The following is a 15,408-nucleotide window of genomic DNA, read 5'->3' as shown; positions in this document are numbered from 1 at the left end:
CATTGGCACGGAGGAACCCCCACCCGAGATTTAACATTGTGTACTTACTAAAAATAATCCACATCAGAACATTACATTTTATAGTCACTTTCCATGTCAGATTCTCCAAGTGCCTTGACAGTACCCCTGTGAGGTAAGGAATCTCTCTTACTGCCTTTTAATGGGGGGGAGGGAGCTGAAGCACAGAGGTGTGGTAACTTGCACAAGGTCGCATGCTGAGTCAGTGGCAGAGCTAGGAATGGCACCCGGATAGCCTGACTCCTGTCTATTTCTGCACAAGTTGGTGCTTTCTCTCCTCGTCTCTTCTCTCTTAAATGGCTGTTGATTAGTCTAGTTCACTGTACTGCCTTTTAGAGAGAGTTCAGCCATTTATGTTCTGTACACCCAGCATTTGTGTTGCTATCATTGTATTTTGCAACATATTTTTGGATCTGGACATTTTCCAGATTTTTCCTGTGGTGAAATTTTGTGGTGTTACTATACACTGGCTGTACCCTGTTTCAGCTCAGTATATCAGTCATTTCCCTAATACGGGGATAATGAAAAAACCAAACAAACCACAAAACCCCTTCTCTGTGATTGTGGGGCTTTGTCATCTCTCTTTCTTCAGTGAACCCAGTGCAGAGCCATTGCTTGTTGTGGGAAAACTGTTTTCTTTCCAAGACTGATTGTTTCTATCTTCTATGTTGTCTGAGATGGTGTCTCTCCTTGACATCACGGCTGCTTCTTCAGGCTTTGATTGATGTGATTCTTGGGATCACTGGACACTTTTGCAGCCCTTTTGTGTTCTGTGTCAGGTTGGTTCAGTGCTCCCGGCTGGGAGTATGCTGAGCAGCACCAGTATTTTAGGAATAAACCTGGAAACAAATAGTTCTTCCGGCTATGATGTTTCATACCCATCTTACTCTGCTTTTCAAAGTGTTTTCTGTTCTTCTTCTGGACACACAAACCAGGAAAAATGCTAAGGAGCATCTGTGACAAAGTGACTCTCACTCTTGCACTTGCATCTTTCTTCAAGTGAAGTCTTTGTCATCAAACAATGTCCTTAAGAATTCCCCTGAGATTACTTAATGGACTGAAGCAGAAAGTGGCAAATGAATTAAGGCCTATAGGAGTTGGGTTTTTTTAGTCCAAGTACCATATCCATTTTTCCAGTAAAAAATGATGTTAAAGGAAGGAAACCTAGTCTAATGGTCTTTAAACACTGATCAAGATCAAATCCCCTTTTTTCTAAATAAGCCCCGAATGATGCTGTGGAGAGGGCTGCAAGTAAGGATGATCATAAAGTTCTGTTTGCTGTAGTTGCTGTTTTGGTGGCCTTGGAAGCGTGTGGCAGCAATAATCCCCTCTTTATTATCGCTCATTACCCTGAGGCTATCCTAGTATAAAGCTAATACTATGACTCCCAACCTCCTACAGTAAACTAATCCTTATGTAATCATTGCATAATGCAACATGCCTGCTCCCCCACCTTCTCTACTCATTCTGTTTTCCAAGCCCCTGTAAATTACATGGCTCTCCCACAATAATGGGAGTCTCAAGACAGACCCATCTTGCAGGACATACGATAAACTGGGGCATGTTTCTGGGGCTGAAATTTTCAACTCGGGTGCCTACATCTATATTTAATCTCTTAAATGAAAATAGTAAATGACCTTATTTTGAGAGGTTCTGAACTTCCTCTGAAGTCAGGAGGTGCTCTGGCTAAAATCAGGCCTCTTTTATTTTGGTGCCTAATTTTTGGCAGTCTAGTTGAAAAAACAAAACCCTGGGTTCCTAGGATACTGGTTAACAGGGCTTACCAAAAAGTGACGTTTCAGTGCCTTCCTATCTCCCCTGACTGAAGAAGCAGCGTGCTGAAAAGTCCCAGCTCTGGGGACGGAAACATTTCCTGACGTAGTAGCATTGAAGTCATACAGACGTTAGTTTTGTCTAACTAAATTGGGTGGGAAGGACGAATGTGAGTGAATCACAGATGGGCTACTACTGGATAATAGTATCAGAGGGGTAGCTGTATTAGTCTGAATCTGCAAAAGCGACGAGGAGTCCAGTGGCAGATTTATTGGAGCACAAGCTTTCGTGTGCAAAGACCCATTTTGCATCTGATGAAGTGGGTCTTTGCCCACAAAAGCTTATGCTCTGATAAATCTGTTAGTCTACAAGGTGCCACAGGACTCCTTGTCACTTTTACTGAATAATGGAGGTCAGTTCCTGATTTTCGGGGTGGGTGGAGAGTGAAAGAGAAATATATCTGAGGGAGGCAGCATTTAATATTTTGGGGGGACTGGTTGAAAAAGTGGATACATTCTAGATTTGAGAATAGGAATGTTGGGTAATGACACTGCATTTCTCTGCTCCTTTCCTCTGAGGATTTCAAAGCACAATGTGACTATTTAACTGAGGTTTACAACATTCCTATTTGGGGGGATTTGTGGCAGAAGTGAAAATAGAAAGCCGGTTCCCAGCTGTCAGTCCTGGGCTCTGTTAGACCAGTGTTTCTCAACCAGTGGTACGGGTACCCTTAGCGTTACCCCAGAGAAGTCTGGGGGGAACGTCAACACAACTGAAATTTGGAGAAAACTGAATTTTTATTTTACGTTTTACAGCGCTTTATTATTTTTGTACTTTTTACACCCAAAAATTTCATTGCCTGCCCAGCTACGATTAAGTTGTTTAAACAAATGTGTTGCAATGGTAGAAAAAAAAATGTTGTGTGTCTGAAAACTGTAGGTACTGGCCGTACTTTTTTTTTTTTTTTTTTTTAAAGGGAGTACTTTATAAAACAAGGTTGAGAAACACTGTGTTAGACTATAGTTCTTGGCATAGATTAGAAAGAGGATATTATTTGAATAAGGACATACATTTCAAACCGTGTGTGTTGGGAGTGCTGTTGTCTAGCCCTACCCTCAGAAGGAGGCTGTTATGGGATGGATGTAGTTCTGCATAGGTTGGACTTGGCTGGAACAGCTACCTGCCTTTCATCTCCAGCTGGGGTGTTGATGCTTGCAAGTGTGTCTCATACAAAAGCTTATATAAGTGCTCTTTAGTGTTTATGTAACTTGGGTCTCTTTAGAGTGTGCAGCAGTGAGGCCTGGCCGGAACAAGAGCTTTTGGATATCTGGGGCCTGGTTCTGCTTGCATAATCCCAGGGTAAGAAGATATATTGTCTGTCACCAAAGTTGGCCTTTTGGCATTCCAGTTTGCCTGGGAGCACTCTGGCCCTTTTCATTCCCTCCTCGTGTTCTGTTGCCTCTTTCTGACTCTTCCCCCCCCCCGCCCCTCCTGTTTTGATTTGTTCTTTTTACTTGTGAATGGTTTTTTCAGGCCAGGAAATACGTTTTCTTACATAGCACACTTCATCTGCAACTGATGCACTCTGAAAAACTCAGAAAAAGAGGATTTTTAATTTTTTTAAACTTCCACTGGCTGTGGATTCCTCCGCTCCCAGAAGGAATTTGGAGATCCCTGTCCTCCTTTCCCTTCAAGATTTTCACTTTTCTTTATTTCCACTGTTATAACCATGTTCTAAGGAGTTCATTAGGACTTTCTTCAGCACCTATTACCATATCCTCCCTCCAATCCCGGGACCAGATGGGAGTGCTTTTATACAAAGCTGGCTCCCTTATTCCCTCTCTGCAGGCCTTGAGCACGCTGCCTTTACACTAGTGAGCGATCACTTTATAAACATCTAGCTAAATGAAGAATGTGTTACTCGAACTGCAAGCGGAGCTGTTTGTTACACTCGTATGACATGCTCTGCCTCTAGTTTCTGTGACAAGTACAAAAGAGAGACCTGGTGTTAACTCCTAGAGAAGTCAAGCAGTGCTAATGAGGAGAGGGGAGTTGATGTGTGTGCTGTGTGACAGGCCAAGCATCAGACAGAAAGCTCCAGGGCTTGAGCAGATACAGACTGGATGATTCATTTTGTGCCTCTCCATGACTCATTGCAAGTGACCAGCAATTGCAACCTACACTGTGTGCAAATCTGAGGCGTGAGAGTGAGTGGGAATTAGCTTATGTTCCCGCTAATAATTGCTTTTCATGCAGTGTTTGTTTTTCGTCAATGAGCGCCGCTAGGAGAGAGTGCTCTGCTGTCTGCGTTGCGAGGGATCAGAGGTGAGGGTCCCCAGCCAGCGGTGACTGACTTCTTCGCCCAGCTGAGAGCCACGTTTGCAGTTTGCCCCTGAGCTTGAGTCCCACAGCTAATCGACGCAGCTGGCAGTTGCCCTCCTCTTTCCTGTCAGCCTGTCATGTGGCTAACCCAGGTTAAGATGAAGCATTGGATGCTGCGAGCAGTAGTCTCTGCAAGTGGCACCTCTGCCACAAAGACTTTGCTCTGGACTGCACTGCATTGGGCTTCTCCTGTAGGCCGGGGAGATGCCTCACTTGGCTCTTTAGCAAACTCTTCCAGGGGACTGGCATTGACAGTGGTGGTCTGCAGCCCCTCTGCTCAGTCCCCACAAGGTAGGCGTGAGTGGGAACAGAGGAGAGGAGAAACAGACCGACCAGAAGAGAGCGGAGTCCCTGAAAAAGCCTAAAAGGCAAGACAGCGAGGGGAAGGTGAGTGAGAGGAAAAAGAGGAAGCTGAGCATGCAGCGATGTAGACAAAGGGGCTAACCGTGATGGATACTTGTAGAGTTGGCTGTCTGTTCAGTATGACAATCTATTCAAGAGGGAGGGAGAGATTTGTGGTGTATTCCCCCTTGCTCTTCCCCCCCCCCCCCCCCCCCCCCCCCCGGGATCCTGCTAGCTTTGACCAGGAAAGATTGGTTGTGTGTGTACTGGGGTGGGTGGGTGTGTCAGCTTATGTAATGGTTACATAATTAGCTCTTTGTTAGGCTGCTCGGGGGGAGGGGCCTAAAGCTGCTGAGTTGCTTGAAGGACTGAGGCTGATTATGTTAAAAGGAGAACAATGACTTTTTGCTCTCTAATTAGCTGGCCTGATAAAAACTGCCGAGGTTTTCAAAGACTGGATCCTGAGAGCTGGTGAAGACCGTTTTCTTTCCTTCTCTATTGAGAGGTAGATTAATTTGGGGTGGGGCACAGAGAACCAGGGCTGACCATGGAATAATGGAAATGCATTGCTAAAGGCGCCTCGAGAAGTCATCGAATCCAGCCTCTTGTGCTGAGGCAGAACCAAAGAACCTCCAGTGGTGAGGCCTCCCTTGAAGCCCACCCCAGTGTTTAACTGTCTTGATCAAGCTTTCCCTAGTATCTAGCCAAAATCTCTCCTCCTGCAGATAAACCCCATGACTACCTGTCCTTCCTTCAGTGAACATGGAGCACAATTGAGCATCATCCCTTCCTTATCATGCTCCTAAATATATTGAAGACTTTTGTCAGGTCCCTCTGGGTTGTCTTTTGTCAAAACTAAACATGCCCAGGAAAAGAATAAAGTGGGACCCCCTTGAGTGGTCTCCAGGCCCATCTGCAGTCTGGCAGTGATTGCAGAAGAAGCAGATGAATCTGCAAGTATCTGGTGTAGGTTCTGCTCCTGTGTGCAAGACAGAACTGTGTGGAATGTATTTCGTGCACCACAGATAGGTTGGAAAAATTAGATTTTTATTAGTAAATATCAGTTAACCCTAGTGTCACTATGTCCTTTCTCCATGCAAAATATCTCCAGCAATAATTATAGGAATTTGATGATGGGCAAAGAATGAACAATTCTGTTTGAGAACTTTTATTAGAGTCTGATTTCAGGATATTTATTTTGTATGTTTTGACATCTGAGGTTGACAATTTGTGTTTGAACAGTTTACAAAGTTTTCGCTTTTTGAATATCAACCTCTTCTCTCTTTAAAACATTCTCTGGTGTCCCCCACCATCGTTTTCCACAACTCTGAATAGTCAAATAAATGAAAATAAACGCTTAAAGGCTGTCATTGCACAACTGTGAACATTTACATAGATAGAAAATGTGTATTTTAAAGCATATTTATTTTTATCTAAATTATTTGAAAAAAATCCGCCAAACTGAAGCATAGAAAATATGATGCTGGTGCTGGTAGTTGAGCTGCACTTTGTGGGATATTTGAAACAATTCCTACGGCTTTCAACAGTGGTTGCAGGGGCTGTGTATGGATGTGCTACCCTCTGCTCGCCGAACGTGGTCATGTCTGCTGTGGCTGCTTTGCATCACGGCCCCTTCTGCCAGTTTATTTGCAAGGATAAACGTTGCACTAGCACAGTTCTGTAGTGGAGACTGCACTTGTTTGGGCGGATTGACACAACCAATGTAAGTTACAACGCAATTGTCTGCTGAGGGTTCAAGAACCATTTTGATCTGTAGTGCAGGGCGTATTCAAGGCCCAAGTACAGAACAGGGTCAAGGCCCTGTCTGCCTCCTAAACTGGAGCCATGTTGTAACCAGGTCCCTTGACTCGCTTGTTAGTGTAGACAGGCTGTTCTCTGTCCACACTGGCCTTTACCTGGACAGTTGGTCACATAGTTTATAATTTTTGTTAATGGAGGTGATGGCACTCAGGATGCCTAGTCACGAAATGGGAGCTCTTTGTGCCAGGTGCCATACAAACACACAACAAAATGATGGTCCTTGTCCTAAAGGGTTTACGGCAGTGGTCCCCAACGCGGTGCCCGCGGGCGCCATGGCATTTGTAGGCGCCCGCCGACAACCCGGGCTGGCCCCGCCCCCGGCGCACTGGAGGCGCCGGCCCCAGGCACGCGACACTCACCGGCGCCTGGTGCGCGGCGCTCGGGCGGCCCCAGCCCCGGGGCACATGCGGGCGTGCGGCGCCGGTGCCGGCCCCAGGCACGCAGCTCGGGCGGCGGCGCCAGCCCCGGGCCCACGGCACAAGGGGCTCGGGCGGCCCCGGCCCTGGCGTGCCCCAGGACGCGCGGCCCCGCCCCCGGGCGCCCGGTGTGAGTGTGGCCCCGCCCCCGGGCGCCCGGCGCGTGTGTGGCCCTGCCCCCGGGCGCCCGGGAGCCCGTAAAGGTTGGGGACCACTGGTTTACGGTGTACTTGGCTCCAAATACGGTTTGTGGCAACACACAGCACATTGGATACATGGCTGTTGAAGCTAAACCTGGTTCATCCTGGCCAGCGCATGACCGTCGTCCTGTGCCTGGGTTGTAACACTGTTGGGTAGTTACGTCCCTGGACTATGCAAACGCAGCCAGTTTGGCTGGTGGGCCTTCTTCCAGCGCCGCTGGTGGATAGGGCTAGCCAGTGTGCAGTGCACATGGCTGAGGCAGTATGGGATACATGCCCAGACTTTCCCCCGGGGCACTGACTGCGTAAGCATGGTTAGGCAGCTGTGGATGTGCAAACGTGGTTGACAAATTGTTACAGTGTGGAAAAAGCTGCTCACTGTAGCCCTGTCGGATTAGCAGGTCAGTCGAAGGTGGAGAGGCAGACTGCTACTGGGACGTTCCCTCACACCCTCTGCCACAACAAGCAAAGTGCTACCAAGGCGGGACTGGTGGTCGGCATCTGCTGTAGGGAATCTAATAAAACTAAACCCCACGGGGTCTAATGTCAGCTCGGCTGCGAGATCCTCTCGGAGGTGTCGCCTGGACGAGGCCTGGTATCTTCTCGTGCTTTAAACGTGTGCGAAGCCTGCCCAAGCAGCTTTACTAAACACTGTGGTAAAATGCACTAGGGATGGGAATGGTTAACCCTGACCAGGTGATGCTTACCGGTTCTGGTTCACGGGGAGGTGAGCGGGGGGCTGAAGCAGCCCCCTCCCCCTGCAGCAGTCGTGGACTGCTTCAGCCCCATGGTGCCCACCAGTTAACTAACTACATGGAATTTTACATCCCTAAAACACACCCAGCCGTGGGAACATTGCTCCACCATGGCTCCCACTGGTTCTGACACCACTTCAGCTGAACCGGTGAGATTTTTCGTGGCGCCCCTATTGTGGGCAAGACATTATTGTGGCAATGGGAATATAGCGTGCATGTCGCCATTCTGAAGTCCTCATGTTAGAATTGTCTATGCAGGGCAAACAATCGTGTAACTCTTAGATTGAGGAAGGTTCTAGCTTGCTCAGTCATGTTGTGTTCGAACAGGGACAAACCGTTTGATCAGGGTTGTATTCCCTATCCGCGCTCAGGTAAGAGGGTTTGGTTTTTAATTTTTGGCACTGCTGTCTCTCACCTACACTTAAACATGTGTTAAATAGGTTTGGAGCCAATACCAAAGAGGAAGGAAAAGTAAATATGCACAGAGACGGAAAGACAGATAGGGAAACATGGACTGGAGGCAGCTGCAGCCTTCTGCTGGGTCAACTCTGGATTGTGTTACTTGCCAGGTTTGCCTGCCAGGACCCTTTTCTGAGCTCTGCTGGAGAAAAGTCAGTGCAAAGGGACAGCCGGGTGCTGCATCAGTAAATCACCAGGTTGCAGAAGGAACGGACTTCATATTCCTCTCTTATTGTGCCCAGGGACTCAGGGTGGGATGGCAGCAGGGAAAACCAATGGCGTGTTGGCTCTGGGAAAGTTACTTGTTTAATGACTCATCCTGTAGAATGTGGTCACGTTGCTGCAGTTGCTGCTTTCCTCTGCCCTATTTTATCCAATCGTTTGATCTAGTTATATAATTGTGAGCCAAGACACGGCAGTGACAAAGAATTGGGAGTAATGTGACCCAATGACATTTTTAGTGCAAATGGCAGAGCTCTTATCTGGGGAATCCAGGAAACCGGAGTCTTTTCTGAGCAGTAATTTCGCCCTGCAAATGAGCAGGACGCCTGCTGCATGTGCCTGTGTGTTTAAGGAGGCCTGTGGTAGCAGCGGATTGTAAATCCATGCTGATGCTAGAAAACCTGCCAGCTTCCTAACACGGAGATCAATTTGTCCATGTCTACATTTGTAGCAAACCAGGTTCCGTGTTCAGCACAAGCTCAGCTGTGCCTTTGGTGGCACTTATTACTGATAACCGTTCTTCTAGCATAGACAAGGCATAGTGATTCAGTTGTGCGTAGAAAATGGCCCATTCTGAGTCCCCGTTCTGGCTGTGACTCAAGATGTGTTGCGTTCAGAAGTCCTGCTTTAGTTTGTGTTTAGACTGGGGGCATATGCCAGTAGTTCTGGGAGATCTCCACTGAATGAATCTCTGCCGAGCTGAGCTTGCAGTGCTGTTAACCATCTCATCTAGCAAGATGCTGTTCTTGGGACACCCACTTGGAGGGGGAGAAATCAGTGGTGAAACTAATGTGAATGGCGTGTTAATATGGCAGCCTCTAGTGGCAGCTGTGTGCATGACGGGGGACTCGGCTGTCCTAAGATTCTGGGGCCACTGAACACATTGCTTGTGGGTGGACCTTTTCCTCTTCCTTGCTGCGCCCAGCCTTTCCCCGTCCTTGTCTGTTTCAAAGGCAGCCTGTGCCCAGTCACTGTCCTCCTTTAACTCTTGTGTAGGACGAGCAGAGTTGACACTGAGATGGGATGCAAGTTCTCTCTCTCTCTCTCTCTCTCTCTGCTGTTAATATTGGGCAGCAGGTTTTGTGGAATGGTGGCTCCCTTTTATGAAGCTTGTTGGAATGTCCCTGCCGGAGGATGCGCTGAAGGCCACAAGTATAATGGGGTTCAAAAAAGAATTTGATAAATTAAGCCCAGTTGGTCAGGGACGCAGCTCCATGCTCTGGGTGACGCTCAGCCTCGGCCTGATGGGGGGACCGGGTGATGGGATGGATCACCTGATAATTGCCCTGTGCTGCTCATTTCCTCTGAAACATCACACCGGGCACTGTTGGAAGGATGCTGGGCTAGGTAGACCCTGGGTCTGACCCAGTGTGGCTGCTCTTATGCCCTTATAGCCCTTCCTACCATGTAGCCTACACTAGGGATGTAAAAATGCCTTTAAAATTGTAACCGTGTAACGGCTCACATTTCCTAGCGGTTACATGCAGTAGGGGCTCTGCTGTATAAAACCTAACTAAGATTTATACTGCAGAGCTGGCAGCAAAGCCTCTTTGGGGTCGGGTCCGGGTGGCTATCGGCTTGGCTCCCGGAGAGACTTCGCTGTGGGCTCTGCAGCTTACTCCTGGAGAGTCAGTGTATAGTCTGGGGTGGGGGCGGCCAGGTCCTCCAGGGAGAGGGGCTGCTCTGGGTGGGCCCTGCATGGCCCCTGCCTGAGGCATGCGGGAACTTGCTCCAGCCCCTACTGGTTAACTTTTTACATCCCTGTCCTATGCACGTTGACTTTTAGCTGCATCTAGACTTGTAGGTTGCCCTCATGCAGTATCAACGGGAAGCCTTCCTCTGCTCAAACCACTCCAGACAGAGGAGAGAGAGTTAGGAGTTAAGAGTGCCTCTCCCAATCACTCCTAATTCTGGCCCCTAAAAGATCTCAGGCCAGAAAACACTGGATGTGAGTGAGACTGTTCACTTCATTTTCATGGGAGGACCCTACAATTTTTTCCTCTCGTGTGTCTGTTTGTAATGGTGTGGCCGCTTTCCCTGGCCCTAGAACCCTAACGCTGCCCTCCATAGCGTCTCAGGCGGGCCCCCGGAGCGGCAGGGAGATGTCAATTGACAGGTTTGACCCTCAAAGACATATGCAAGTATGACCCCGGAGAGGGATGAATGATTCCGGTGGATCTTTCAGCTCAGAGTGGGGCTGGCAGTGTGGGACGGTAGTTTGCAGCGTGCTGTCGCCCTGTCGTTTCAGACCAGCGTCCGGAAGATGTGTTCAACAGCGACCGTGTTCAGCACGGCGAGGATGGAGACTGGCAACGCTCTACTTCAACTACCTCATCTCAGAGTGAGCGGGCAGAGCGACGCTTACAGAACCAGCATAAGAGCCTGGCCTCTGAGGACACCAAAAAGAAGAGGGCTCAGAAACCTTCTCACATGAGGAGGAACATAAGGTGGGCATCAGAGAGATGGGAAGGGTCCCGCGGTCTTACTAGGGAAACGTGGGGTCTCTTGGTTTGAATGTGAATTGCTGCTAGACTTTGGCCACCAGCAAAGTAGGCAATTTCTGTTCTGAAAACCAAAGTGGGGGAGGCGTGGAGGCACGTGAACCACTGGGGATCTCAGAAGAGCAATGCGCTCAGCTGGGCAGCGGCAAATACAGGAAATCAGCAAAACAATTGATCTCTAAGTATAAAAGTTGACCCTCAGTTCCACCCTTACGTTCTAGTCAATATCATGGGTTCAGGTGTGTCTGTGAGCTACAAGAGCTGCTGATACTGTCCGTAGCCTGAAATAAACCCTTTTCCTGCGCTCCTGTAGTTGTTTGTTTGCAAGAAAGCCCAGGTCCTAGCCAGGGACTATAAAGTTGCCATTTCTCCTTCTTTTTACACTGTAGCAATTTAAGAGGTATGGGGTTTGTTTGTTTTTAAGGGTCCCTGCTATCACAGGCAGGATGTAGGGCTGCTAGAAGTTTTCATTAACATTTATTTACAGGGAACCAGATGGCTCAGGAGAGTCCTAATGGAGTATGGAGCCTTGTACCAGCTGATGGTAGTTTGATGCCCCTTTTGTGAAAAGAATTGGGGGCCTAGATCTGGTTCACATGGCAATTGGTAGCCTCTTTGGCAGCCTTACCCAAAGGCACGATGGCTCGTTGGGTCCTGCATACCAAGATAGCGCCTTACTCCTAGAGGAGGAGGGTCTTACATTTGAGGGCGAGGGTGAATTGGCAAGGCAGGGTGGCAAAGCCTTTGACTGCCACTGAGCAGATGGCCCATTTTCTGGAGAGAGGAATTGTCTCCAGAGCAGCAAATCCAACACCTTTCACGTTAATCTGAAAGGGAAAAACGGACTCTTTCCAAACTCGTGGGATTGCCTGTAAAGCGGTGTATGTAATAAGGATGTACAGTCCCCATTAATTGCGTAAACCTTAGGAGTCAGCAGCCGCATGCATGGGGGGGGAGAGGTGGCTCCTGCCTCCCCCACCTCATGCTGGGCAGCCGGCTTCAGCTTCTGGCCCTTCTGAGTATGTGGGGGGGGACAGCTGAGCTGGCTCCTGACTCCAGTGAGGCTGGAGCAACCCTCTGCTAACGGCAAACTGCGGGAGGGGCGGGTACTCAGGTACCTGACTAAGTGATGCTTACCGGGTACCAGTTAAGTGGTTACCCATTCACATCCCTACTATGTAAGATTTGGAAGGCATGTGAAGTCATGGTGCCCAGAAAGACCAGGAGAACAGGGCAGTGACTGGAAAGTATTGGTTTCCTTGTTCTGTTAAAGGCTTTTGTGTGGACTGATGCTTTGTCATCTAACACATTTCCTTTTGCCTGATGGTGTGTCATTGCGGGCTGGCTGTAGACTCTAATACCATAGAAACAAATAACGTACATCCTCTCTGCTGCTCGCAGCAAGATCCTTTCCAGTGAATTGTTCCCAGGCATGTCAGCATAGACACACCCTTGTCCCCTCACCTTTTCCATCCAGCCAGCACTTTGCTCCATGTTGTTTAGGAGAGTCTGTGTCTGGGTGTGATGTAATAACGTGGCTTGTGTTTGCCCCTGTGCTCAGAAAGCTGCTGCGGGAGGACCAGCTCGAGGCTGTGACAAAAGCGGCCCAGCTAGAAGAGTTGGAGAGGAGGAAACGGCTGGAGCAGCAGCGAAAGGACTATCCGGTGGCCATCCCCACTGTACCGCTAGAGTTCCTTCCAGGTAATCAGCGAGGGGCATTCACTGATGCAAGTTTTGAGGGTCGGCGCTAAAGAAGAGAAGAAAGTTGTACTCTCCCATGCCCCACACGCATCTGCCTTTTGAGACGTCCCACCCAAACGTCATTCTGCTTAGGTGGGGCAAGTCTTCACAGTGGGGCCATTGCTCTTCTGGCCTTTGTGTTGACCGGCAGTGAAATAATGGACAGTGCATTTAATAAACAAGTATAATTAGTGTTCAGAGTTAGCACTGCCCTTTGGAATGAAGGAGGCTGTTCATATCTCTGAGCTATTTTCCAGACTGTCTGCAGATACCTGGAGACCACACTGTGTTGGTTACACTCTAGTCATACTTTTAAAATGTTCTTGACAAATGTAAAGACTTGAGAGTTATTTGCCCAAAGGGAAAGCTTAAATCCTGGACCACAAGATCGCAGTTCTGGGAAAAGGTGGCCTCTTTCAGCCCTGAGCACTTGTACTTTCTCTGCAGGATGTAGCATCAAGTAAGAAAGGGAGTTTTTCCCCCTTGTGTGGCCCAGCGTGGTTAAAAGATGACCTTGGGTTTCTCAGCCTTTGGGACGCTCTGGGCTTCAGAGACTCAGTGAAGAATATACTCCAGACGTGGCTTGTAACAGGGAGCTACCCAACAGTGAGTGCAGCGTGTTTAGAGAGAATCATCAAGGCCATTGAGGTGGGGAAAAGGGAAGTGAAATACCCACTAAGTTGAGACTTAACCGTAGGTAAAACAGCAAGAGTCGATTATGGAGCATCCTAGGACTAATTAGTTGAGCTCATCTGCGGAAGTGGGTTTTGCCCACGACAGCTCATGCTACGATCTATATTTTTGTGAGTCTCTAAGGTGCCACGGGTCAACTCGGTGCTCTCAAAGTTACAGACTGAACAGCGACCCCGCTGAGACTAGCTACAGCGAGTGCAGAAGAGCATGTTGACTTGATTCCAAACAGTGTTGCCTCTTTCCTGCTGATTAGTAGTGTTTCTTACTCTTGTTTACTGTTTTTGTGTAGAGGAAATAGTTTTAAGAACAGCGGATGCCACTCAGCTTCCTCCTCAGGTCCTAGCTGAGGAAGTGATCTGCTTGGATAGCACCAGCAGTGGCAGTGAAGATGACGCAAAAGGAATACTGCATGGCATTAAAGATGGTAAGGCTCACAGCCAACTTCTCTCACCTCCCTGTGTCTCTCCCAAATGGTCCCATTTATCCACAAAGCCATGTCTGTCTCCAGATTGTACGCATCTAAAGGCAGTCTGTATAAAATTGCTGTGCCAATTCCAGTAATCCCACTCCCAAATTGCCCTTACTTAACCTTTCCCACGTGAGGCGAAGCTGCCCTCGCCAAGCACTGGCTACCAACTGTATCTGAATGTTCAACTCTGCATTTGCAATGGGTTTTTGAGTCCTGTATTGAGAAGGGGACTCCTGTTTGCAAGCCTGGCGGACAGCTGACACCCCTTCCACCTCTGGCTGTTTGACAGAAGTGATCGAACTGAGTTCAGGAGAGGATGAGGCCCTCCAGATTGTGGAGAGCAGCGACTCTGCCAACGAGGGGGAGGACGATGGCACGGAAGAGAGCAGCGGCTCTCATGTGAATGACGCCTTAAATCAGCTGGATCCTCTGGGGCAGGTCATTGTCAACATCAACCATCCACCAAATGAAGAGGACATTTTCCTGGCTCCGCAGCTTGCCCGGGCAGTGAAGCCTCACCAGGTACAGGAGTTCTGGGGCCAGAACACGCAGGGGCTGTAGTAATACCCCTCCCTTGTCCCAGGAGCTGGAATCCACGCTGGGGCCTCACGGGGGCTGGTGGTTTGTCATAGCGATGATATTGGCAGAGCTGCCACCCTGAAGATTGTGGTCAGGCTTAGTGGCAGTGGCTGGTGCAGAGTTAAATGGGGGAGAGACATTAAACGAGGCCCCTAGCTTCATAGGTCGTTGGCTGTTGTTACATGATGAGCAGATCCTGGCACGTCAGTCTTCGAGCCTGTGCTGTTGCCATGTCAGAATACGTAGAGAGAAGAATATTGTCGTGTGTATAATTGCGCTGCCTGAATCACATCCCTTCAAGTGTCAAGTGTGTAGAATGGTGAGATTCCCGAACGATATCCTGGAAAGTTTTGCAAACTAGGCATGACGACAGTTGGCATGATATTGATAGAGATTTTTTTCCTCCGCCTCTTGCTTGGATGAGCAATATTTTAACAAAGTAATTAAGTCCTTGTGGCTGAAAAGACCGCAATAGATCTCTCATTTCCCCATATACCTTATAAACTCTTGCAGTGTTGATGTCTTCCCCGTTTTGTTGTTTTCCACCACTTCTTTGGCAACTCTTCCACTGTTTTCTCTAGATCGGCGGAATCCGCTTCCTGTACGATAACCTGGTGGAGTCCCTGGAGAGGTTTAAAAGCAGCAGCGGGTTTGGGTGCATCTTGGCCCATAGCATGGGGCTGGGCAAGACCATCCAGGTCATCTCTTTCTTGGACGTGCTTTTCCGGCACACAGAGGCAAAGACTGTCCTTGCCATTGTCCCTGTGAGTAGCTTGTATGAAGCTGTCAGGCCCACCAGTGTGGCTGTCTTTTTTTTTTTTTTTTTATAGCTATAAGGGGGGGGAGGATTGGTACCTTGTACTCTAGCAAAAGCCCTCCCATAACCTCGCTGCCATTCGCCTGCTTTCGTTCCTCCCCTCTTTGAGATGGTGCATCATGGTTCATTCTAGCTGCGGCCAGCTGCATGTGATTCCGTGGCCTGTTTAGCTTTGCATTCTCAGTGCTAGGGACTGAATTTGGATATCTGAAGAATACATA

General features: G+C 48.6%; 1 protein-coding gene across 4 annotated transcripts in view; it reads left to right on the top strand.

Annotated features, from left to right (window-relative positions):
- The window catches only part of RAD54L2 (RAD54 like 2), a 95,674-nt gene that overhangs the window by 58,468 nt on the left and 21,798 nt on the right, over positions 1-15,408 (top strand). For all 4 annotated transcript variants that reach the window (XM_075939462.2, XM_075939463.2, XM_075939464.2 and 1 more), the window contains 5 exons: positions 10,637-10,835; positions 12,451-12,590; positions 13,612-13,746; positions 14,081-14,313; positions 14,952-15,134. In XM_075939462.2, the coding sequence (XP_075795577.2) occupies positions 10,637-10,835; positions 12,451-12,590; positions 13,612-13,746; positions 14,081-14,313; positions 14,952-15,134 (890 nt within the window). The remainder of the gene's footprint in view (positions 1-10,636; positions 10,836-12,450; positions 12,591-13,611; positions 13,747-14,080; positions 14,314-14,951; positions 15,135-15,408) is intronic.

Source organism: Pelodiscus sinensis, chromosome 11, assembly GCF_052426305.1.
Source record: "Pelodiscus sinensis isolate ZL-2025 chromosome 11, ASM5242630v1, whole genome shotgun sequence".
Lineage (NCBI taxonomy): Eukaryota > Metazoa > Chordata > Testudines > Trionychidae > Pelodiscus > Pelodiscus sinensis.
The sequence above is the reverse complement of the archived record's forward strand: the minus strand, read 5'-3'. Positions and strand labels throughout refer to the sequence as shown.